The following is a 24,898-nucleotide window of genomic DNA, read 5'->3' on the forward strand; positions in this document are numbered from 1 at the left end:
ATGACCCCCTCCTCAGACAAAGAGCTCAACGGGCTAGATAACCCCAGCTTTGTGGTGAGTCCGCTCTTCTCTGAACGGTAATGCTTGCATGAACAGGGGCGAGCCCTGCAAAAGGAGGAGAAGGGGAAAGCCAGGGGGCTTGGACTGGCTGTGAGGATGCTGGTGTGTGGTAAAAGTCTGTCTCGCTCCTTTATCAACAGGAATCTGAGGAATGATTTCCTCACTACAGCTGCTGCTGCTGCTGCAGACTCAGCATCCTTTCTACTCTCTGGCACCCTTTTCACTTCTTTTCTCTCCATTATTTCTAAAATGATAGCATAGATGAACAGCAGCACGAGTGTATCTGTACTGAAAAGAAAGCGAGCTCGTGGCTCCTTGTGGCTGTGTCCCTGGGTAGAGCATTTTATGCATTAATTAGTAAAATTATAATAGAAATTTAGCCTAGTGAAGAGTGTTTCTTTGTCTTCTGCATCTATTTGTAGTGGGGTAAATTGGCAGCGGGATGCGGGGGGAGGAATCTGAGAGTCAGCAGGGGAAAGCACCCTGTAGGGTTACAGCAGGGTGGTAAAAGCTGTAAACGATGTGTCAGTTCAGGGGTGTGGAGTTCACTGGAAATGCTGTGGGCTGTAACAGCCACAGGGCAAGGGCCTGGGACACGCAGCGCCTTCCCTGTCTCATGGCAGGGGTCACCTCCATTCAGAACTAAAAGAGCTGCTTATGTTCTGACAGCAGGTGTGAGAGTGGGGTCCTGACACCATCTTTCTACCAGGGTACAGACCACCCATGTGGGGGACCTTGGGGGAGGCATTTAACCTCCTGGTGTCCGGGTCTCCCATTTCTCAGGTAACTCTTGGTGAGCTGGCTGTGAGCAGTGGGTGCTGTGCTAGCTGCACGGAGGGCAGAGCCGAATGGAGGAACTCAGGGCAAAGCAGAAGTTCTCTTTCGCTATTGTTAACGGTCTCTGTTTCTACCTGTTCTGCCATAATGCAGATCAGACTTGTGACTTCCTCTGGTTTGAATCACCCCAAAGATGGTGCTGTGGTTCCAGCAGCTCAGTTTCTGACCGCCTTCCCAATGCACTTATTTAAGATGCTGTTGAGGGCTGTGATGCTGTGCCCGGAGCCTGAGGTACATGGAGGGTGTCTGGTCCCCTGGGTTTGTGGGAGAAGCTGGGCTGAGAACCACCAGCCATGGTTCCCCGTTCCCACTCGGGACTGCTCCTGCCTTGTCCTCCTGCCAACATCTCAGCATCACAGACTGGCTGAGGTTGGAAGGGACCTCTGGAGGTCAACTTACTCAACCCCCCGCTCAAGCAGGGTCACCTGGAGTCAGTTGCCCAGGACTGTGGCTAGAGAGATTTTAAATATCTCTAAGGATGGAGATGGCACAACCTCCCTGGGTAACCTGTGCAGAGCGCGGTCACCCTCACAGTGAAAAAGTGTTTCCTGGTGTTCAGACGGGACCTCCTGTGTTTCAGCTTGAGCCCATCGCCTCTGGTGCTGTCTTGTCCTATATCTCCACTGCATCCTTCTCCTGCTGAGTCCTGCTTGCTCGCCTCCAGCTCCTGAGGAGGGTCAGGCGTTCATGTGATGGTCATGCGGGGCTGTTACTAGCATACGCTCGGCCCCGCTGGAATATGCCTCCTGGTTAATGTGGGAAAAGTTGCAATGCAAGGCAAGGAGCTTACTGCTGTCTGCCTAGCTTAGGATTCATCTGCCCGTGGTGTTATTCAGGAGTAGCTGTCCCCAAATAACTCCATGCATGGGCAGTCTTAAGTACCTTGCTGTACATTTGTTAATCCATGGCTCAGGCTCTCTTGTTCAGAAATGAAAATGTCTCCACAGGGAGTTATTCAGGAATGCCTTTTGCTCTTGAAGTTCATGGCTGAGCTCAGTTTGAATTAACTCTGCCTTCACCTATCTATTCTGAAGTATCTGTAATGCTCCCAGCCCGTCTAGGCTATATAAATACACTGTGTTTAAAAGGTATTACTTAGCACATTTTCAACAACATGATCTAAAATGGGACTTTGGAGACTCAGCCATGAGAATGGAAACATGGAGGTTTCAGGCAAATGATGAAGTCCTTCAAGATCAATCTGCCACACCTGCAAAATTTACAACTGACTGTAACATTAATTTTACATCCCTATTCCCTGATCGCAGCATTAGCTGTTTGCCTCCATTGGTACATAGGCCATGAGTGTTACTGCAGCCACCTGGCTTTGCTGGGAATTTCGGTGTCTTCAGGTCCCAGCAGGACTTGGAGGATAAAAAAAAAAAAAGAATTTTGGTGCTGACAAACTGGTTGAGCTTCTCCTGACAGCAGGTTTCTGTCCCTGTCTGATGGAGCAGGACATCCCAGCCCAGAAAAACCCTCTGCTGCTGGTGTACCAAGGACTCGCTGGCTGGAGAAGGGTCGATGAAACAAATGGTTTGGGATCTTAATTAGCTTTTGCATTTGGCTCCAAACATTGTGGCTTCCCAGGCAGCCTCCCTGTACCACATGCGTGTGTGTGCAGGGGGGTGTGTGTGTATGCACAGACGGGATGTGCATGTGTGTGTCTATGTGTGTGCACACACATGGGGTGTCTGTGTGCCCAGGCAATGTGTGTGTGTGTGTGCATGTGTGTACTCAGGGGTCAGGGTGGGTTGGAAGGAGGAGCAGACAACCAGGGGCATTTACACAGAATCACAGAATCACAGAATCACAGAATCACAGAATGTTAGGGATTGGAAGGGACCTCGAAAGATCATCTAGTCCAATCCCCCTGCCGGAGCAGGATTGCCTAGACCATATCACACAGGAACGCGTCCAGGCGGGTTTTGAATGTCTCCAGAGAAGGAGACTCCACAACCTCTCTGGGCAGCCTGTTCCAGTGTTCGGTCACCCTCACCGTAAAGACGTTTTTCCTCATATTTCAGTGGAACCTCCTGTGTTCCAGCTTGCTCCCATTGCCCCTTGTCCTGTCAAGGGATGTCACTGAGAAGAACCTGGCTCCATCCTCATGACACTTGCCCTTTACATATTTATAAACATTAATGAGGTCACCCCTCAGTCTCCTCTTCTCCAAGCTAAAGAGACCCAGCTCCCTCAGCCTCTCCTCATAAGGGAGATGTTCCACTCCCTTAATCATCTTCGTGGCTCTGCGCTGGACTCTCTCTAGCAGTTCCCTGTCCTTCTTGAACTGAGGGGCCCAGAACTGGACACAATACTCCAGATGCGGCCTCACCAGGGCAGAGTAGAGGGGGAGGAGAACCTCTCTCGACCTGATGACCACACCCCTTCTAATACACCCCAGGATGCCATTGGCCTTCTTGGCCACAAGGGCACACTGCTGGCTCATGGTCATCCTGCTGTCCACTAGGACCCCCAGGTCCCTTTCCCCTACGCTGCTCTCCAACAGGTCTGCCCCCAACTTGTACTGGTACATGGGGTTATTCTTGCCCAGATGCAGGACTCTACACTTGCCCTTGTTATATTTCATTAAATTTCTTCCTGCCCAACTCTCCAGCCTGTCCAGGTCTCTCTGAATGGCTGCGCAGCCTTCCGGTGCGTCAGCCACTCCTCCCAGTTTTGTGTCATCAGCGAACTTGCTGACAGCGCACTCTAATCCCTCATCCAAGTCATTAATGAATATATTGAATAGTACTGGACCCAGTACCGACCCTTGAGGGACTCCGCTAGACACAGGCCTCCAACTGGACTCTGTCCCATTGACCACCACTCTCTGGCTTCTTTCCTTCAGCCAGTTCACAATCCACCTCACTACCCGATCATCCAGACCACACTTCCTCAGTTTAGCTGCGAGGATGCTGTGGGAGACCGTGTCAAACGCTTTACTGAAATCGAGATAGACCACATCCACAGCTTTACCATCATCTATCCACCAGGTTACATCCTCATAAAAGGCTATCAAGTTGGTTGAGCATGACTTCCCCTTGGTGAATCCATGCTGAGTGCCCCTAATGATCCCCCTATCCTTGATGTGCCTAGAGACAGCATCAAGAACAAGTTGTTCCATTACCTTTCCGGGGATGGAGGTGAGCTTTTACTTAGCTTAAAAGCTGTGGCAACTGAAGCAAAGCAATATTTTGCTTTCTTTGGCAAAACGTGTCTTCGTATAAATGAACTCTACAAGGCATACAGCTCCCTGGGGAGCTCTGGGGCTTCTGGCTGCCTGGGAGCACATCCCAGCCTTCCCTAGGAGCTATTTCAGACCCTGCCACCTCCCTGAGGTCCCACACCCCAGACTGTTTCCCAGTCCCTGGTGCTGACCCCGCCCAGGGGCATCCCTCCAGGTGCAGCTGGCCGAGCTGGGGCAGCACCCCGCTAGCCAGGCTTTGAGTCGGCTCCTTTGAAATGGACGCTGGGACTCCCTGTCCGCTGGTGTCCCTGTGTTTCACCCAGTTCCTCCATGGGAGCGAGGTTTTCTAGTAAGACAAAGGGCAGGTGTGTTTATTGAGGCAAAACATTTGTAAGGGTAAGTGTAAGGAGATTGGAAAGAGAAGACTTAAGAAAATGAAATATAAACCATGCTTTTACTCTGTAATTAGTGGCAGCCAAGTTGTTTTAGTATATTTTATCAAAAGTGCTGTTTGGGTGGGACAGCCAGGAGGGACAGAGACCAGGGGACAGTGCAGCTTTCACCGATTAACCCACTGTACACTCTTTCTTGCTTCTGGTTGCTTTCTCCATCCTTAGCTAGACATTAATGATACTAATGCACTTTGTCCAGATGTCCCTTTGAGGCCGAGACACCCTCTAATGTTTCTTCTGGTCTAGACACACATGTGCATATAAAAATTTTGCATAGGTGTTTTTACCTCCATTTTCATTTCCCCCCTTGCTCTTCTTTTTCATCCTACCCTTGTTGAAAGCTACATACGAGGTGTTCCTGCAAACCATGGAGCGCAGCTGCAAAACAGGTGGCTGCTGGGTGCCTGCAGGGCTGGGCTGTGGCTAACGAAGGGTCTCTCCTGTTTGCCAGGATGAAGATGGGAGCCACTACTGCTCCTCGCCAAACCGTGCTGCCCGGGGCCCAGAGGAAGGCAGGGACAAGGGCCACCGCAGCAGCAAGCTTGCCTACACTGTCACAGACGTGCCCCCCTGGTACCTGTGCATCCTGCTGGGCATTCAGGTGTGACGGGGGAGCAGGTGGAGGCTGGGGGTGGGTGGAAGTTTAATGGCTGTTCAGCTGGTTAATGGGGATGAAACCTGAATTTGGAAGTGCTTCACCTTCAATGGGCATGACTGGAGCTGTGGGGCTGGATCTTGGTGACCGCAAGTCCTTCCCACCGCCTCCTGAGCACCGACTGTTATCCTTGTGCCCACAGTTACACCCTGCCCCTTGAAGTGCAAATGGGAAGGCAGAGTCCCAGGGCTGGAGGCAAATAGTTAATAAGAACAGGTTAGCCAAATGTCTGAGGGGTTCTGAACTTCTACCTTCCCACGGCAATAAAAACTAAGCAGAAGGACCCACACTGCTTTGGCTGGTGTCTGTCCCCAGACGTGTTAAATGACCCAGTGCCACCAATGCCATGCTGGGTACAGAGCTTCAAGGAAGAGAGACCTCAGAGTGATTAAGGTAATGATGGACTGTGCTTGGAGCTTGGTGGGCATTTTGTACTTTGTTTCCTTAAACGGTCATGTGAGATACAGAGTGCATTAAGACAAGGTTTTTCTGAACACATCTGCATCGTAATTTTAATAAAACATGCCTCTAATGAGCACAGTGAGTTTCTGAGTGCCTCCAATTCCACCACTGCAGTCCTGTGCTCTGAGGCAAGACCTGGAAAGTGATACCGACTGAAACAACCTTGCCTTGCTCATTGCTCACCACAATTAAAGTTAATATTTGAAGCAAAAATAAGTTTGAAGAATTATTTTCACATTTAGTAATTAACTGAAGGTCATTGTCAAAATATGTCTCTGACTCTTCAGAAGAATGCAATGCCTGATTTATCCAATTTTTATGGTTATCCGTAACTGCAGCGTGTGAGAAAAGCTACTGATAGCAAAGAATGGGTAGCTCCAATTTACCAGCTTTTTATACAATACTTTGTGGTGCAAATGAGATGGACTGAAACATTTGCACTCACTTTGCTCTGTCTCCCTATCTTGGGATGTCCCCACCTTCCTGGAAGAGCAGCCCCATCAGCTTTGTCTGCAGGTGCTGAGGATAAACTGGTTGCATCTGACAGCGATCCGGGCAGTCCAAAGCACTACAAAAGGTCTTTGGGCATGGAAAGTTGGAGAAGTTTATGGGGGTGCATTGCAGTTCTTGTAGGTGCCTTGGAACAGCCCCTAACAAAGCATCAGTTGTCAAAAAAGAGAATGGGTAATACTAGTATCACGCAAATGCAAATCTGTGAGTTACTTTTTAGATTTCCCTCAACAACATGGGAATAATATACAGCCAGTTCTGTGTCCTTCTTCACCCAGTCTTTCTCTGTGGCTCCTAGCATTTCCTGACAGCCATGGGAGGTCTCGTAGCCATCCCGCTGATCCTCTCCAAAGAGCTTTGCCTCCAGCACGACCTTCTCACCCAGAGCCACCTGATCAGCCCATCTTCTTTGTCTCAGGGATTTGCACCCTGCTGCAAGTCCTCTTTGGAGTCAGGTAGGCCAAATGCAAGAAATGGAACACTCAAGGAGTTTATAGATGCAATTATTACATGCTTGGTCCCCAGTATGCTGTAGAGTTTATCTATCAGTGAGGGTCATTTGCTACCCTTGGGCAATCAGGGCAGATGCCCAAGCATTGTGAAATCGCTGTATGTGATAGCTTTGCAAGGCTACCTTGCTGTTCTGATTTTTGCATCTCCTGGTACTTGATGCACCTTTAGTTGGGTCTGCAAGGAATCTGTCCTGCAAAATAATAAAGTGTTGAAACATACAGTAAACAGTATCTTCTTGCTCCTTACCCCAGGGATCCTCCAGCTGAGGCAGGATCCTTTTGATCTGGGCCCCGGATCAAGGGAGTACAGATCCCATAGGAAATTCTAGGGCAGGGGATAATTAGGAGAACCTGAAGCTCATCTGCCACCCCTTAGGAACACAGGGAGGAGCTCTGCAGCACATTCCATTAAGCAGTGCCACTTCCCATGCTTAGGGATTTGTGGCACAATCTGAATATAAGCAAGGTAAATCCTCTTTGCTGCTGAGCTGTTGAAGAGCTGGTGGTGAGGAGATGAGCATGGAGTTGCCATTCACTACCCAGAAAATGAAGTACTTAATAAGAGACTTGACTGCAAGCGCTCCCCCTTGCCACAAAGACCCTGTATCTTTGCTGACCTTGAAAAATTTCTTTTATTCCCCTTGTCATAACTCTGGGTTGCCTCTCTCTTTCCATAGGCTGTTTTTTCCTCCAATATGGTGGGAACCCGAGTTTCTTGCTTCAAAGGCAAAAATCACACATTCTTTGGCTTCTGAATCTGAGGAACCTGGTTAAACCTCCTCTACCATCAGATCACTGGTCAACTGCCAGCTCCACAAAATGTTTTTACTACTTCTGTTTCTTTCCCCAGTGCAACTTTTCCATCTCTGTCTGTCTTAAGAAGTGGCTATAGGTAAACCTCTCCCTGGAGGGTGCTCCCCTTCTCCTACATTTCTACAAGATTAGTGGAGGAGGGGGGACAGCCTGGCCATGAAAAAGAGACAATCTGGTTCTTCTCAGTTTGGTTAAATTCGGGCTGGGGTGCATGGCCGTGGCTGTGGCTGCTGGTACGATTCAGGCTGGAGCCCTCTCAGGCATCCCCCAAACACCTCGGTGAACACCTGAGAGCTGTGTTGTCCCCTGTTCACTGTTAGATGAGGATGAAAGAGTAGCAGGGAGCCTCTCCCATGGCTGAATAGGTAAATGAGGAACAACAGATCAAATTAAGTGGTAAGGAGTTGTTCCCGTAGGATAAGCTTGAATGGCTTTTGCTGTGCTGAGGATGCAATTGCCTTGTTGCTGGCCCCAACTATAATGTGTGAGGACATTCCTGCTGGAAAGGTGGGACTCAGACTGCAGGGTGGCTGGAGGCAAACCAAGCCTGAGGAGACAGTTGAAAGCAGATTTTTTTTTCCTCCTTCTACCGTTTTCTGAAACCCTGTAGTAGCTGATAACCATAACTGACCAACAAGACAGCCAGGAAAGTGGTAAATACAAGTTGGAAGGGAGGCTTTTTCCTGAAAAACATCCATGCCACTCTCCGAGGCCCTGGGGAGCCCTCAGCTAAGTGCTCTGCATAGTTCCCAGTGTCCGTATTTAAGAAAGACTAATTCAGAGAAGAGGTACGGAGATGATCTGTTAATGTGGCATGGGGAAGGGAGACCGTTCATCTTACAGAGGCTGGGCTGGTTAGCCTGGCAAAGTGGCAGCTCAGAGGGGTACAGCTGCAGCCTGCAACTAGCCTGGGAGAGGAATGGGGGGTATCAGGCAGGGAGAAACCATTTCAGCTAAAAGACAATGTTGGCACATGAACGAACGGATGGGAACTGACCATGGAGATGGGGAGGTTCCCACCAAGAGCGAGTGCAGTTCAGAAGCAGCCTTCCAGAAGCAGTAGCCAAGGGAAAAGCCCAACCCACTGCAGCCTGCAGCTCGGTCATGTTACACAGCACGAAAAGCAGTGACTGGTCCCAGGTGGTCACTGGAGGCACTATCCAAGAGGCTCCTGAGGGGAGGCACAGGTCGCTTGCCACTATGGTGAGCCCCCCTTAGCAGATGCTTCGACATCATGTAGTGATGATCAGAGCATAACATTTCCTTCTCTAAACCTGCAGCTTTCCCTCTTGCAAACCCTGCTGGAAAGAGCTCAGCATACCCCGTATGCATCGCCTCAGCACCCCAGTTTGCTCTGAGCCCACCCATGCCAGCACCGTCTGTGAAACAGCTTGAGAGCCAATGCAGCAGGAGCTATAAATCTATTGTTAATTCAACGGTGGTGGCACTGGGCCTTCTCTGTTTCTTTTTGTTTGTTTTTTTGCCTTGCCCAGCAAAACCCTTTGAAAGCTGCAACGTATTTGACTGAACGCCGTAAATAAGTGACTCCACGGATGACTGATATTCAAATATAACCTACTGGCAAAGCTTCGATGGTGCTTTGATTGTGCATGGCATGAGTAATTGCAGTGGTATAAATATTTGGTTTTGGTGACGGAGATGTGGTGCTGTTACAGCTCTTCCGTCTCTTATTTTCCAGTGCTTTCCAGAGAATGGTGGAAATGCCTCTGGTTCAGGGAAATACGTGCCCTGCAAAAGCACTCACCTGGCTTGCTGCCCCGCTGCTTTTCTGAGCAGGCACAGTGAGAGCTCCGGGTGCAAGGAGAGGTTGCTTTGGGGCTGCTCCCAGGGGCACTTCCTAAACAGAGGAAGCCAAGGCACCTCCGAGGTTTCCCTGGGCTGGTTCCCTGGGCAGGTGCCAGCCTGCACCCTCAGGCAGCTTTGGGTTTTTCAAGTTCGATAGAGGGATGGCCAAAACAACTTGCACTGCAGTGGGGGCTTAATGCCTGCGGGGCTTTGAAGAGCCAGTCAGGCCTTTTAAGGCTCTGTCTCCATTTCTTCATGCATGGAAGGAGAAGAGGCTGGCATAGCTCACAGGAGCACCAGCTCCGTTGTACAAAGCTCTGTATGAAGCCACAGCTGTGCGTCTCTGGAGGTGCGAGCTCCTTGCTAGCCTAAGGGGTTTCCAGAGTAAAGAGTTACTCTAAGCCAGGAGACACACGGCGTGGAGGGAGAGCCAAGGTCTCACCCGCCAGCGTGCTCAGACCTCTCCATGCAGGTCTCCTTTCCAGTGTCAGTGGAAACAGGGCAGAGTCATTAGCTTTAAAAAACTGTACTAAAAGCCAAGCCACCTTTTCCACTGCCCTCAGTCTGAGGGTGGTTGTGACACGGGAAGTAGCCACTGCATGTCCTTGTGTTCATGAGCAGGTTGTGAAGAAAACTAAGGCAGCTGAAGGGCACAGAAGAAGCAACCAGATATTGGAAAGATTTGGGCCTAGGTTGATGCTAAGCTTTTCTTCAGAGTCTCGCCATCTTTCTTCCTTGGTCTTCTCCCCTCTTCCAGCTTTTTCCTTTGGTTGTTATTTTTTCCGTGCAGCTCTGTGGTCTAGTCACACCTTAGAAGGAATACTTTTTCCTTAATGCAGTGTAGCAGTTTGACTCCAGCACCAATGAGCTTCTCCATTGGCAGTGTTTGAACCTGAGCTCTTTCCCCCGACTATGTTGCTCTTGAGTGCGATGGGCAGCAATGCCCACCCATGGTCAGTGATGGAGATCTGCCAGAACATTTCAAAAGATACTGGCAGAGGCCATGCGCAGACCAGTTTTTAAATTTATTTCGATTTCCTTTCATTCACCCCTATGGAGCTGGGCATTCTCGCTCGTCATCATTCCCCTCTACTCTCCTTCCAGGTTGCCTATTATTCAAGGAGGCACTTTTGCATTCCTGACCCCAACCCTGGCCATGCTGTCTCTTCCCACATGGAAGTGCCCTGCCTGGACGCAGAACGCCACCCTGGTGAATGCCTCTTCACCGGAGTTCATCGAAGTCTGGCAGACGCGGATGCGAGAGGTATATTACATTTTCAGTGGCACCCGCTCTGTATCAGGGCTGTTTGCTTTCAGAAAAGCACTGGACCATGGCAGGGTCATCAGTGCTGGAGAACCCTCCAACCCCAATGGACCTTGGCCCTCATCCTATTGCAGCTTCCTAAGCATCTAGGCTCCATTAGGAAAGCACGTGCTTCACTGCTACTAAACAGGGGACATGTAGACCTCGGGTGATTTATGGTCCCTGCAAAGTCTCCACTGGTCCAGCCAGATCCTTTCTCCATGAAGCAGAGTTAGCCTTGAGGAAGAAAAGGAGGGAAAATGTTTCCAAGGAAGGGATGCTGTCTATGCACAGGAAACCTAGTAAAAAGAAATGCAAGGGCAGAGCTTCCTATAAATATTAAGGAAAAGTGCATTCTTAGGTAGTGAAAAGAGAATAGGAAAGGTCAGGAATCTCAGTGCCTTGTCCTACATCTATTGCCTTGTCAGAGTAGATGGCTAAATTTGCCTCTGTCCATCCATACGTTGGGGTGCTTTGCAAAGCACTCGGGAATTGTTGCGAGCTCACGAAGGATTGGCTGTGAAGGATTACCTTTGGAGCCAGGGGAAGGAAGGTGCTGAGCACTGCAGAGGACCCAGCCTGGGTTTATTACCAAATCTGTGAAGGCAGAGAGCAGCCTCACCCCTGAGTCCCTTGCCCGGAGCTGACGTGAGCACCGAACGTCATTTCAGGATATAATCACTGGTTACTTAGCAGTGATTGTCAAACACAGGAAAGTTTAGAGTGATAAATGGGTTCCCTGGAAGGAAACCGATACTCAGAAAAAAACAGACTGTAATGAACCCACCTGCCCTACCAGTGTGCTGTGATGCCCCAAGCCCTTCCCAGATGGGAGATCAGTGGAGACCATGGCCCTGCTCCCGTTTTCAGGGCAAGAGCTTTTCCCCTGCATTTTGGGGGAGCAGGGAAGCTAATGCATGCTTGGGTGGCCCAAGAGGACAAGGAGGAGGGGAGTTTCTGGAATAAAATTAGCCCTGGTGAGGACTAAATCCATCAGCCAAGGGGGGAGTTGGTGTGCTGGTACTTTGGTGGTCCTTCCCCGTACGTAATGCTCAGCCAGGCTCTGCTGGAAGAGGGAAGCCTCCATGCCAGTTCATCACTGGAGGATGAGCCTGGCTCTCTGTTGTGGTTCTAACCCAGCAGGCAGCTAAATACCACGCAGCCGCTGGCTCATTCTCCCCTGCTCCCCAGGGAATATGGGCGAGAATTGGAAAGGTAAAGAGACTTGTGGGTTGAGATAAAATCAATTTAATAATTGAAATCAAATCAAATCAAATCAAATCAAATCAAATCATTATATACAAACAAGTGATGCACAGTGCCAACTGCTCACCACCCGCTGTCCAATGCCCAGCCCATCCCTGGCTAGCGATCCCGGAGGAGAGAAATCCTGAAACCGCAATCTCAGAAGAGAGAGAGAGACACTGCCCAGCCAGCTCTCATCTATATATTGCGCATGACGTTGCATGGTATGGAATATCCCATTGGCCAATTTGAATCCATTGCTCTGGCTGTGCTCCTTCCCAGCTTCCACTACCTGAAGGGGGCCTACAGGAAAGCAGGAGAGGGGCTTTTTACAAGGGCAAGTAGTGAAAGGACGAGGGGGAATGGTTTTAAACTGAAAGTGGGTAGATTTAGATTAGATATTAGGAAGAAATTCTTTACTGTGAGGGTGGTGAGACACTGGAACAGGTTGCCCAGAGAAGCCGTGGATGCCCCCTCCCTGGCAGTGTTTAAGGCCAGGTTGGATGGGGCTTTGAGCAACCTGGTCTAGAGGAAAGGTGTCCCTGCTCATGGCAGGGGGGTTGGAACTAGATGATCTCTAAGGTCCCTTCCAACCCAAACTATTCTATTATTCTATGATTCTTGTGCACCTGCACACTGGCAAAGCATGGGAAGTTGAAGAGTCCTTGATTTCTTAGCAACAACTAAAAACATCAGTATATTATCAACATTCTTATACCAAATCCCATACTAAATCCAAAACATAGTGCTATTCCACCTACTAAGAAGAAAGTTATCTCTATCCCAGTTGAAATCAGGACACTCTCACACCAGTTTTGCACTGACTTATGAAGAAAGGGCTCAAGATCTGGAGCTCCTTTCAACCTCTGCTCTCTTCCTCCATTTTTTCCAGGTGCAAGGAGCTATCATTGTAGCTTCCTGCTTTCAAATCTTCGTTGGATTTTCTGGCCTGATCGGATTTCTGATGAGATTCATTGGCCCCCTGACAATTGCTCCCACCATCAGCTTGGTTGCCCTACCTCTCTTTGACTCGGCCGGGGACGAGGCTGGGCAGCACTGGGGCATAGCATTCATGTAAGTCTCACTTCCCTGTGGGAAAGCTGAGCGTAAACAAACCACCTACCTCTAATATGAAATCAAGTGTCACGGTCTGTAGCAGGGTTCCCCTGGGTTCGATGTTTATTTGTTGAGCACTAACATGCGGCAGGCTTGTGCAAGACAGCAGCGTGGCATAGTTTCCCACCCCCTCTCAGGAGGCTAGAGCCCTCAACAACAAAGCAAAACCCAAAAATGAGTTAAAAAATCTGATTTTTGTGAAAAATCCAAAGTTTCAGTGTAGGTCAGTAGAGAAACAAGTCTTTATCGTGTGTGGTTCCTGGGGACAGCCTGCGTCACAATTGTCTATGCACACTGTCTTACACACCTGTTATTTAAGTTAAAGAAACATTCCTGAAATGACAAAGTTGAGCACTTGGAGTTAGGTATTCCTTGAGTTAAAATAGCTAGTGCTTTATGTATTGTTTTCACATGATGAAGAGGAATTGTTTTCTCCACAGAGGGCCTGGGGGGCTCTGGAAATGTCTGTGCATGTGGCTTTGCAGCACTGAGTGCTGTTTCAGTTACATCTGTGTGCATGCCCTTGTGCATGAGTGTGTGAGTGTGCTTGGTGGCAGGATTTCCTTGGTATTTCAGAAATTAATTCAGAAAGTAGAAATGCCACTACATGGTTCCCCTGCAGATTTGGCACCTTCAGATCCCTAATGCAGACTTCAGCTTGGGATAACACGCAACAGGAGTAGGTTGATATTCTCTTTATGGGCTCCCATCGTTTTGCTAGTGCTTTCAGAGCTGCCCTTGGAGACTCAGGGGCCAGGCTTGACTGCAGCCCCAGGAAGGCAACATGCTGTTGTGGGAACATGCTCCAGTCTGCTTGTCTCTGGTTCTCTTCTCCCTGCACCTGCCCTCCCAGGCCCCAAAATCCACTTCTCTTCTCCACCTCCAGTTCCTCACCTAACTGGTCTCTTCCACCAGCACCTCATATGACCCCAAACCCTGCTTGCCCCCCAGCTTTTCTTTCACCATTGTTTCTCCCACCACATCTCTGGCTTGTTGTCCTGTTCTTCAGCTCTGATGATTTGCCCTAGCCCCTTTGCTTAGTCACTCTGAATTTTCCCTTCAAAATGTATATCCTTGTCTGGACTATCTCTGTTTTCTACTTCCTGTCTCCAGTCCCTGGCTCCTAACCTCAGTCCCTCGCTTGACCTCTTTGCCCAACTGTGCTGCTCCATTAATGGGGTCTCAGTCCTCCAGTCCATGCCCCTGTTCTCAACGTGGGTCACACTTTCTGTCCTGTTCATTTCTGTCTCATCTTCTACCCGTGCTAATCCCAGTCCTTTCTTTCATGACTCAGACACCTTAGCCCCAACCTGATCATTGTGCTTTGAGCTGTCTGAGTTTGTCTTCTTTGACTGCCTCCTCCATGCTCCATGGGTGCCATTAGGGAAAGAGGGAGAGGGGTGATGGAGAAGGCAGAAGACGTGAGCCACGTGGTCTCAGCCTTGCTGTCCAGCCCCATCACAATCCCAGAGCCCCCATGATGGGCAATACCCACTGTTGCCTCAAGAAGCTGGTCTAGTGCGTGCTCTCTTGCTCCCTGGTGACAGTGCATACACGGGTCATCACTGGGCAAAGCCTGAACATACTCAGAAAGCTCAGAAACTTTATGAGCTGCAAATGCTAAAGCCTGAGGTGTTTCTGTTGACTGCTTGGGACCTGGGATGAATGTTACAGACTGATCACAGCTGAGCAGATTTTTGTGAGAAAGAGCAATATCCCTCACCCCAAAGAACAAGTTCTACTAAATGTCGAATTTCTGCTCCAGGTCATAAGCAGACTCTGCTGCTGCTCAAGGCAAAATGACCTTCTCAATACAGGCTACACTGTGTCTGTTTCCTGAACATCACTCTTTGAAATAGGTTTGGGATATATTTTTCCAAAAATGTTTGGCCTGAGGCATATGTTTTCCATGGAAATCTTCATCCTAAATGATTAAGTTAGGCAGAATTATAAGCAGCTGATAATAGTGTTTGTTAATGGAATGTGTCAGGCAACCTGAATAATAAGCAGTGGCACCTGCCTGAGATAGACAAGGGCTCTGCAGTGATTCATAAGGCTGCCGAGCACCTTTGTTGATGCAAATGCACAAAATGTACACTGACGCAGTCTGCCTGGGCTCTGTAGCTTTACCAATCACAAATGGAAACAAGCTCCTCCTCAGACTTTCTGACTCCAGTCATTCAGTGCTTCCAATGGTGGTTGATAGATAACCTTTGGCTGTATGCCATGGCGTGTCTTTGCAGAGAGGTGAGGTCAGCGTTTTCTTTGTACTGCTGTTATTCTGCCTGCCCGTGAATATTGCACCTATAGCTCGTCACCATTTCATGCATGGAAAACTACAAGTTTTCCCTGCACTGTCAGGGCACTTAAGCTAGTGCAATCGATTTCTCACCAAATCTTACCCGGATTAATTCATTCAATGTATACAATTCAGATTTGTTATAAAAAAATGAGAAGCCCTTCAGAGGCCTGGTTAACATAGGAAGAAAATGTCCAAGGTCGTCTCCCAGCTCAGCAGTCGAGGTGGGGTGCCCAGTCCCTGCCCTCTCACCCCATATCACAGCCTCCAGCTTCATCTGGTTGCCCTTTCTGGGGGGAAGACACACAGGGCTTGCTTTGAGCGCATCCAGCTGTCCTGCCATTTGCAGGAGATGTGTCCTACATGAGGGGTGGGAGAGAAGCTGCACCTTGTGGTTGCTTCCACCAGAACGAGCCCTCAGTGCTGTTGGGGGCACATGTGAGCACCCCTGCCTTGGAGGACCCCTCTGCGGCACAGCCCTCGCAGACCAGCCAGCCATGCTCTCCCCTTCTTGGCTGGCTGGGAGGGCTCTGTGGGTGCCACGTGAAGCCCCACAGTCCCACCGTGTTTTTTTTTCTTTCAGAACAGGGACTTGCACAATCAAATCAAGTCCTCTTTCTTTTCTCTGTGCCACATAGGAGGTTTTTGCCACTTACAGAGCAGCATAGGTAAACCTGAAATCAGGAAACCAATAAATCCTATATTTCCAGTATATCTGAATGACACAGAGGTTCAGGGACAGTTTCCTACATAGCCTGCATGTCTCTCAGGTTTTTCTTTTACTCAAGTGTCATTTTTAAGCTCTGGCAACTGTGCCATACTCAGTGATGCACCATCTGGGGGTCGGTTTTGAAATAAAAGAGGGAAAAAAAATATCTGCAAATGCAGCAGAGCTGTCAGTAGAGTGTGATGGAAAGCTTGTTCCATGCCAGGCTTCCTGGAGTGGGGCGCCAGCCTCTGGTGCTGAGAGCCTGTTTTTTGGGGTCCTCTGGAGTCCTGGGTCTTTGAGTAGCAGGTCTTCAGTTAATGTGGGGACAGGCGGGCAGCTCAGCACCCACTTTGTCTCATGGTCTGGTTTTCCCTCCTCCTAGGACTATTTCTTTCATAGTTCTGTTCTCTCAGTACCTGAAAGATGTCCCTGTGCCGCTGCCATCTTACCAGAGAGGCAAGAAGTGCCACTTCTCCCCGGTCTACCTCTTCCAGATCTTCCCGGTATGTTGGGGTTCCTGGAGACCCAGTGGTCATGGCAGAGGGACTGGCCTCACCCACCCCAGGCTGCCTGGGCTCTTTCCACTCACGTCCAGCCGAGTTAGTGCTTCCCATCCCAGTCTGCGCGGCGAGGGGGCAGAGGGGGAGAAGGTCCCGGTGGCCCTGCATATAGGGAGGGAAGGAGGGAGGGAGGGCCGCCAGGACCCCCACCATCCCTCTGCCTCCATCCCATGTGCAGGGCAAAGGGTCAGGCAGGGAGACACCTTGTCCCTCACAACCATGCCGGAGACATGGCCATGCCCTAACTGGACCCCACTGCTGCATGTGATGGGCAGGTGCTGCTGGGGCTCTCCCTGAGCTGGCTGCTCTGCTACGTGCTGACGGTGACCAACGTCCTCCCTGTGGACCCTACCTCCTATGGCCACCTGGCCCGGACAGACACCCGTGGGGACGTTTTGTCCCAGGCTCCCTGGTTTCGGCTGCCTTACCCAGGTACCACCGCCCCTGCTTTCCCCATCCCACCATGCTGCTCCCTGCTCCAGCTTGCACCTCCGCTTATGGCTAGCAGGGGGAGATGAAATGCCAAAAATCAGGCAAACACCCATAAGCACCCTTGCTGTTCTTCCCCCTCGCAATAGATTTCAGGACAAATGTGCCCCACTGTCCTGAACAAAGCCTTTTTACTTGCAGGCCAGTGGGGAGTGCCAACCGTCAGCCTGGCTGGGATATTTGGCATCTTAGCCGGGGTGATTTCATCCATGCTGGAGTCCGTGGGAGATTACTACGCCTGTGCTCGCCTGTCCGGAGCCCCACCGCCGCCCAAGCACGCCATCAGCCGTGGGATTGGAGTGGAAGGCATCGGCTGCCTCCTGGCCGGGGCCTGGGGGACGGGGAATGGCACCACGTCGTACAGCGAGAACGTGGGGGCCCTGGGCATCACCAAGGTGAGCCTCGCTGCAGTGGGTTGCCTGCAGTGCCCTGGCCCTCCTGGAAGTTTCTCCTGAGGGTGTATATACAAAGGAGTGGTGCACATGGGTATGTGCTGGACCCGGGATGTGATCTTAGCCCACCTCCTGCAAGGCACACGGGAAAAACGTTCCCTGGCACATTGGTGACCACCTCAGCAGCACTACGGATCACCTAACCACTGAGGTGGTCGGTCCTTCTCTTTCTCCGCTTACGGTCTGCATATGGGACAAGTGCACACTGCTGTTACTCATGGCACCTGGCATAGGTGAGACTAAAGAGAGCATGTTACATCTGAGCTAACCTGGAAACGTCCTGAGGGTTGCCTTTATCAAAGACTATTTGTCTGTCTGTCTGTCTGTGCCTATCTCTCTTCCTAAATATATTTATAAAGAGAAGAGGAGAGGAGAGGAGAGGAGCGGAGAGGAGAGGAGGGAAGGAAAAAGGAAAAGGAAAAGGAAAAGGAAAAGGAAAAGGAAAAGGAAAAGGAAAAGGAAAAGGAAAAGGAAAAGGAAAAGGAAAGGAAGAGAAGAGAAAGAAGAGAAGAGAAGAGAAGAGAAGAGAAGAGAAGAGAAGAGAAGAGAAGAGAAGAGAAGAGAAGAGAAGAGAAGAGAAGAGAAAAAAGAAAAGAAAAGAAAAGAAAAGAAAAGAAAAGAAAAGAAAAGAAAAGAAAAGAAAAGAAAAGAAAAGAAAAGAAAAGAAAAGAAAAGAAAAAAAAGAAAAGAAAACAAAAGAAAAGAAAAGAAAAGAAAAGAAAAGAGAAAAGAAGGAAGGGAAGTGAAGGGAAGGGAAGAGAAAAGAGAAGAAAAAAAGATTTAATAGGGCTTCAAATTCCATGATTTTTATAACCCAAGGATGGCAATCACGTGAAAGGTAGACTATTACTTTGGGATTATAAAACGTGATGGCAAAGTTTTATGTTTTTACTTCTCTATAAAGTTTTGTGAATCCCTTAAGTATCCTACTGCTCTTATAAGGGAAAGAAATTTCCAGAGATAAGCTTGACAATCAGATAAGAGATTTTCACTAAGCTTTACAGCCAGAGGACAGGCACATCCAGCAGCCAACTGGAAAACATTTTTAAATTATTGTCAAATAAGCAATGTCATGTCAGCAGAGCTGTGAGTCAGTGAATAAATGCAGAATTTGACTTATGGCTCCCACTCTATAATATTGCTTATTTCACTGGGTTTTATAAACCTTACTCACAATAGCCATTTTTCACAGACTGAAGCGTGTTTGACTGAGGTGGCTGCTTCCAGCAGCAAGGGCTTTCTGGATGTCTGCATGGAGTCCAGTTTAGCCTGCCACCCCACACACCTTGTCACTATGTTGTCTGTGCATGCGGACCATATACCTGAGCCCGTTCTTTCCTGACATGTAGTTTGCTGCATACATCGTATGTATGGGATATAGCATAGCGCAGAAGTGCCCAGACTCATAATTATCAGATTATAGGACATGTTGTCCCCATGTATGCTAAATCCTTCGGGTGGACATGCCATCCTTGCTGATTCAGGAGAGATGTTTCCCTTAGATCCCACCTCTGCTAACCTCGTGCACACTTAAGAGAGCAGAAAATACGGGCTCATCTCAGTCAACCTTAAATCAGGGTAAAGATTCTGTCTGGGATAGATGCTGAGAGCACAAGCAGATTTCATTTTGTTTTTTTACATGGGAAACACAATTTTTCCGTAACTAATGGAAACGCAAGGGACTTGTTTCCTCTGCTTAAACAGAGGTGTACAGCACCGCCTGAAACATCTTTGGGTATCTTGGATATCCACAGAGGCTGTGAGATAAGGCAAAGGAGAAGCTGCCAGAAGCTGCCAAGATGCAACGTCTTAAATGGCACCAAGCACCTATGTTTAAGCTGCTTGATCAAGCCCAGCGTGCCAGTACTGAGCTCTCATTTCCAAGAAAAGAAGAGGATTTTAAGGAGAGGTAAAGACCTCAGAAGCACCATATACATAGCAGGAAACCATGCAGTTTCTTTGACCTTAAGAGAACTGATTTTCTTGTTTTCCTGATATAATTGAAACAAACTCTAAACTCGAGGCTTTAGAAGCATATGCTCACAGTTGTGGTATCAGTGGATTAGGTAATTTGCCCTTAAGGCCAACTCCATGTACTGGGTAATTCGACATTTTGGCAAATTAAGGATCTGAAGCTTCATTCTAATCCTGGAACAAATAGATCCGTTGGTTTTTATTAAATTACAGTATTGATGGTAATGGTGTCCCAAGGTTTTAAGCTGACAATATAAAAAGCCCACCTGAAGGCAACGCATGATTTTATTTTGAAACTCCCCACCAAATCTTTTTCATTTATCTCTCACAATCAAGAAATACTTAAAATATTTTAAAGGGACATATTTAAGAAATACTTAAAAAGAGACACTACGAGTTTTTGTTTTTGTTGAAAGCGTTCACAAAAAGCCCTTCCTGTAAATATGACATTCTTCAGATATTTAAAGGGAAGGATTAAAATAATTAATTGAATTATAAAATGTTTGCAGAGGATTACAGAGTTTCCCTGCCTAAGACACGAACATTGTAAATCTTAGCGTGATTCTTTAAGCTGTCCAAGTTTTGGTGCAGCAAGGCATATTTTGAATTGGAAGTCTAATAAATATTGCTGTTTTTCTTTTTAGCTTCCATAGTCTGTAAATGTCCCTTTCATCCCTTTGTTTTGCAGATACTCTTTTTCTTTCCTAATCACATGCTCTAACAGATCTGAATGAAAGGCATGGCTTGCTGCTTCATCCCGTCTTTGTTGTAGTGCCCAAACAAGAAAAGGCCACCCTGGATCTTCCTAGGGAAAAAAAAAGAAAGAGAAAAAAAAGGTTTTAATGAATCTAGATGGGTGATGGATGATAGGGATGGACCAAGAGTCTTTCCCGCTTCTTATTAGCCATTTATTGGCCATGGAAAGGATATATCAGATCCCAGAGCTCGAGACTGGAGCAGCCAGCCAGCTCTGGTCTCCCAAATCTTGGTCTCCAGAGAACGGAAGGATCAGTGTGGGACACCTCATTGAAAGCCATTTTTAGATGGCAATCCAAACCCTGGTGGAAGGGTTGTCTAGTGAATTGACTGGGTGGTTGCAGCGCCAGCCTGTGCGTATGCCAAAACATTTCTAGGCTGGGGCGAAAGCAAAGCTGTGTGTGTGGATTACTGTGCTCTTAATTTAATAGTAATTTTTTTGTTTAACAGCAAACTGTTAAAGTCTTGACAACAGTAGGAAAGAGGATAACATCAAGTAAATAGGTGTGGATCCATGATTGCTCTCAGAGTGCCTTTCATGATAAATATTTACTACTGTGCAAATACAGATGCTTCCCACGCAGCGCGAGCATCCCAGCTCACCGGCAGCTGCATCTGAACCTGCGACTGATGTGCCATTAAGTGCTTTGGCCAGAGGTGCAACCCCTGCCCGGCAGGTTGGCGCTGGAGCCTGCTATCCCTCGCCTCTCTGCGGTCAGTGTGTGACTGCCTCCTCTTCCTCTTGCCCCAGGTAGGGAGTCGAATGGTGATCATTGCCGGTGCCTGCGCCATGCTCCTGAGCGGCATCTTTGGAAAAGTCGGGGCGATGCTTGCCAGCATACCCACCCCTGTGATCGGTGGCATGTTGCTTGTGATGTTCGGAGTTATCACGGCAGTGGGGATTTCCAATTTGCAGGTAACAGCTGTGCGAGCGCCATTTCATCCCTAGGGATGGGACTTTGGTTTCAAGTCAGGTTCTTACCAGGCTGAGTCAGACATAACCACGCTGCAGCAAATGCAAACATTTGTGTTGGCAGTTCCTCGGGTGAAGGTGAGGGCAGGTACCCATAGGGGCTAAATCGCAGGGGGCTCCCTGGTCAGGGCAGGGCTTGCTGGCACCAGGGGCAGCAGGATCACTAATGCCCCAGCAGCACCAGGGCTGCTGCCCGGGTCCACTCCTGCATGCAGTGTTTACATCCCAGCGTGTCTCATGAACACAACAGTAATCCACAGATTTGGGTAATTCCAAATGTAATGTATACAATTTCTCTGTGCAGTACACAGATATGAACTCCTCCAGAAATATCTTTATCTTTGGATTTTCTGTATTTGCTGGCCTCACGGTTCCCAACTGGGCAAGCAAAAATAGTGCACTGCTGGAAACAGGTAAGAAACGACATCAGAAGCATTTTCTGTAGCATAAAACTGAAGCAAAGGCTGATCCAGAGAAATCTTTTAAAATGCAGTTTTTCCTGATAAAACCCCGAAACCTGTGCTTGGACTGTTGCCTGTTTCTTTCTGTGAGGGCTGTTCTTGCCCTTTGCACTGATGCACAGTTCTAGTGGGGAAATCTCTGCTCTTGATCAGTGACTGCACCTTGCAATATTCCTGTCAGGCTAAGGGTTGCAGAGCACTTCCGTGGGAGCTGTTCCCAGGATGGGGCAAGAGAATACTCAAGGGCTGAATCTTGATCAACATCTCAAAGAATGAGGCTTTCTTACACGCTCACATGCAATAAAACTTTGTGCTTCCAAAAGACAAGAGCAGACTCCTCTACTAAATTCCATCAAGTTCACTTTATTGGTATTTCCAGTCCTCCAACAGTTACGCCTTCATTGTGTCTTATGTGACTAATGTGTTCGTCACAAAGGCCATAGCATTCTCTCTTAAGGTATATATGGCATGCTGTGTGGGCTGTTGAAAGAGATGGGGCCACAAATCACACACTCTATAGATGGTCTATCAGACGCTCTGTGTCACTGGGCTATTTCACTCATGTCAATTAGCCCTCACAGAGAAACATCACACCTGATTAACTTGTGGTGAAATCCCATGCTAAATATACCTATATTTCTTTGGGAACTGAAGTTTGTGCTTTTGTAGGGAACTGCTTGGTGTTATGTTGTGGAGGTGCAGAACATGTTTGGAGCAGAAGGCGACTTTTTCTGGGACAGTGCTGTGGTCTGCACTGTTAATATGCTCTTAATGTACTTATGAGTCATCTCCTGCCCACCGGCACCTGGGTCAGTGAAAAATTATGCAGCATAAAACTGTAGGTCTGAAACTGGCAGTGAGATCAATCTCCCTGGCATTGCCAAATCTTAAGCTCTGCTTTGGGATTTGCAAGTCTTGTCTAAACAAGCATGCAGCTTGCAGCCTCTTGGGATGGGGTGTGTTGCTGGTCAAGCGTGTGTATCTCTGCACCACTATCCAAAGCTTTGTTTTTCTGCTAGGAATCATCCAGCTGGACCAGATGATCCAGGTGCTTCTCACCACTGGCATGTTCGTGGGTGGACTCCTGGGCTTTATCCTTGATAACACCATTCCAGGTAGGATTTGCTGAAATGAGCTAAGCTACTAGTTTGTGCCTGCCCTAGGGTTTGTTTCCTAGAGTTTTCTGTCTTCATGACCACTGCTCTATGGGTAGGAGTTGTGCTAACAACCATGAAACACCATGTGACTGAACTCCTCCCAGAGAGGGGTGAGGAACAGGAGACATCACTGAAATGGTCTCTGGTTGGAAAACAGCAGCTTATAAAAAACTAACTAATTTTTCAGGAACCCAGTGTGAGGGAAAGGTTATTTGAGAAAAATGTCTTTTAGGGAAAATACCAGCCTAGAGCTGTGTTGGTGAAATGAGAGAGAAAGGCCACTACAAGAAGTAGAATGAGCCAACGCATGCCTCCTTATGAGAGCTGCTAAAACTGAGGCTGAACTGGTGCCACAGCAGTGGACAGCAGTCGGAAGGGCTGATGACCAAAGACGGGGCATGGCACCTGCAGCTGGCCCTCACAGACAGCAAAGAGCCTCTGATTTTCATCGAGCCGGGGGAGGGACAGCATAAGAATAGGAAGAAGAAACCCTCTCTTCTGCTATAGAAAAAGAGCAGGAAGGACATTCTGTTAACCAGATTCTTTTACCATCTCAGACATCTTGGAAAGCCAATCTCCTTTCGGCTCATTAATTTTCTTGTAGCCCTTGATCTTCAGCTCCTCCGGGCAGAATTTCCAAGTGTGCCCACTCCCTTTCCCAAGAGTGACTCAGCTGCAACAATTACAGGCACTTAGCAATTCCTTGGCTGGGGTAAACACCTGTGACTGACCAGTAATTGCTAGCTAAACCTTATTCCCCCACTGCACAGTATCTGGGCAGTTAATGTCCAGCCTTCCTTTCCTAGCACTGTATGACCCCCCAGCTTTGAATGGTTCTTGGATCACCCATGACTTGTGAAAACCTGTCTTGGTATACTTGATTCCCGTGGAAAGCAGTGGAGAAGACTGCTTATCTGGAAGCTGTTGCGGGAAGATGGGTATTGTCTAGAAGCTCATTAATGAATTTTTGTAAAGAGCTTTGGAGCTAGAAGGGTTCAAGTGCAAGGGATCTGCATGTTGTGCTGGGTCTGCTGGGATTTGAGAAGTGGGTGTGAGGTGCACAAGGTAGTCCTATGCTCAGAACACCCACTGTTTTAAACACAATGATCTCATTTTTGCTGTTGCAGGAACACAGGAGGAGCGGGGGCTCCTGGCGTGGAAGAACAGCTGCAAGGGAGAGGCGGACAACTCTCAGCTCATTTCCAAGGTCTATGATCTTCCGTTTGGCATAGGCACCAAATACTGCGCTGTCTCTTGGTTTCGGTATCTCCCTGCTTGCCCCAAAAGACTACCTGGCAGCAAGAGAATGGATGAACTGAAGGCTGCTGGACAGGAAAGCAGTGTTAAAGCAAGTTCAGAAAAAGACTCTGAGATAGGTGCTGATACAAGGATATAAGCACCTGGCCTGCAGGTGAGCTCATCTCAGAAGCAGAGGTCTGAAAAGCATGTCTGCAGCCCCCATCATTTGAACATGAGCTGGCAGCTGTTAAGAGACTGGAGCAGGAGAATGACAATGTCTTTCTCTTCCCAGATCTGCCCCCTGCACCACTGGTGACCTTGAAGGAGTGATTTTTCTCTTCCCTGCGCCTGCCTGCCCACCTCTAGGAAGAACATAATCCCTCTTTAGCGAACACCAAAGCCCAAGAAATGCCTGGGAAAGAAGTTCAGTTTCCTTGCTTGCACTGAGCCTTAGAGACCCCAAGGAGCAGCTGTTTAGCTGAAGCAGAGCTCTTCCTGTCCCCTGTCCTGGCTGCTCAAGGGGACACAGAAGGCATCTGTGATGTGGGCCCTGTACCACTCTCAGGCATCCCTTGGGCTGAGGCTAATCCCCACCACCTTGAAGATCTGTAATGGCAATGCTCACCTCTCACCTTGTGGTTTACACCTCATCCCGGCAAAGGGGAAGGAGCAGGCACCTCTAGGTCATGATTCATTTCATTCCATATTCCCATAATTTAGAGTCAGTCAAATTAATGTTGTTGTAAGAGAGGCGTCTAAGGTTAATGGGATGGATTGTCTTCTGAACATGCCTCTCTCATCTTAGGCTGCAGAGGGAATCTAGAGACCTTACTTAGGTTCTTGACCTAACAGAAAAAGCCAGTTTCAC

At 48.5% G+C, this 24,898-nt stretch overlaps 1 protein-coding gene across 1 annotated transcript; it reads left to right on the forward strand.

The window, feature by feature from the left end:
- On the forward strand, window positions 1–24,187 carry LOC137664189 (solute carrier family 23 member 1-like). The gene is given in 13 exon segments (XM_068402000.1): window positions 1–54; window positions 4,991–5,140; window positions 6,465–6,564; window positions 6,567–6,621; window positions 10,402–10,561; window positions 12,738–12,919; window positions 16,352–16,472; window positions 16,805–16,961; window positions 17,160–17,413; window positions 20,952–21,116; window positions 21,478–21,586; window positions 22,654–22,749; window positions 23,919–24,187. Coding segments are annotated over 13 exon segments (1,872 nt in total).
- Window positions 24,188–24,898: the final 711 nt, after the last annotated feature.

The sequence above is a fragment of the Nyctibius grandis genome, chromosome 5 (assembly GCF_013368605.1).
Source record: "Nyctibius grandis isolate bNycGra1 chromosome 5, bNycGra1.pri, whole genome shotgun sequence".
Taxonomy (NCBI): Eukaryota; Metazoa; Chordata; class Aves; order Nyctibiiformes; family Nyctibiidae; genus Nyctibius; species Nyctibius grandis.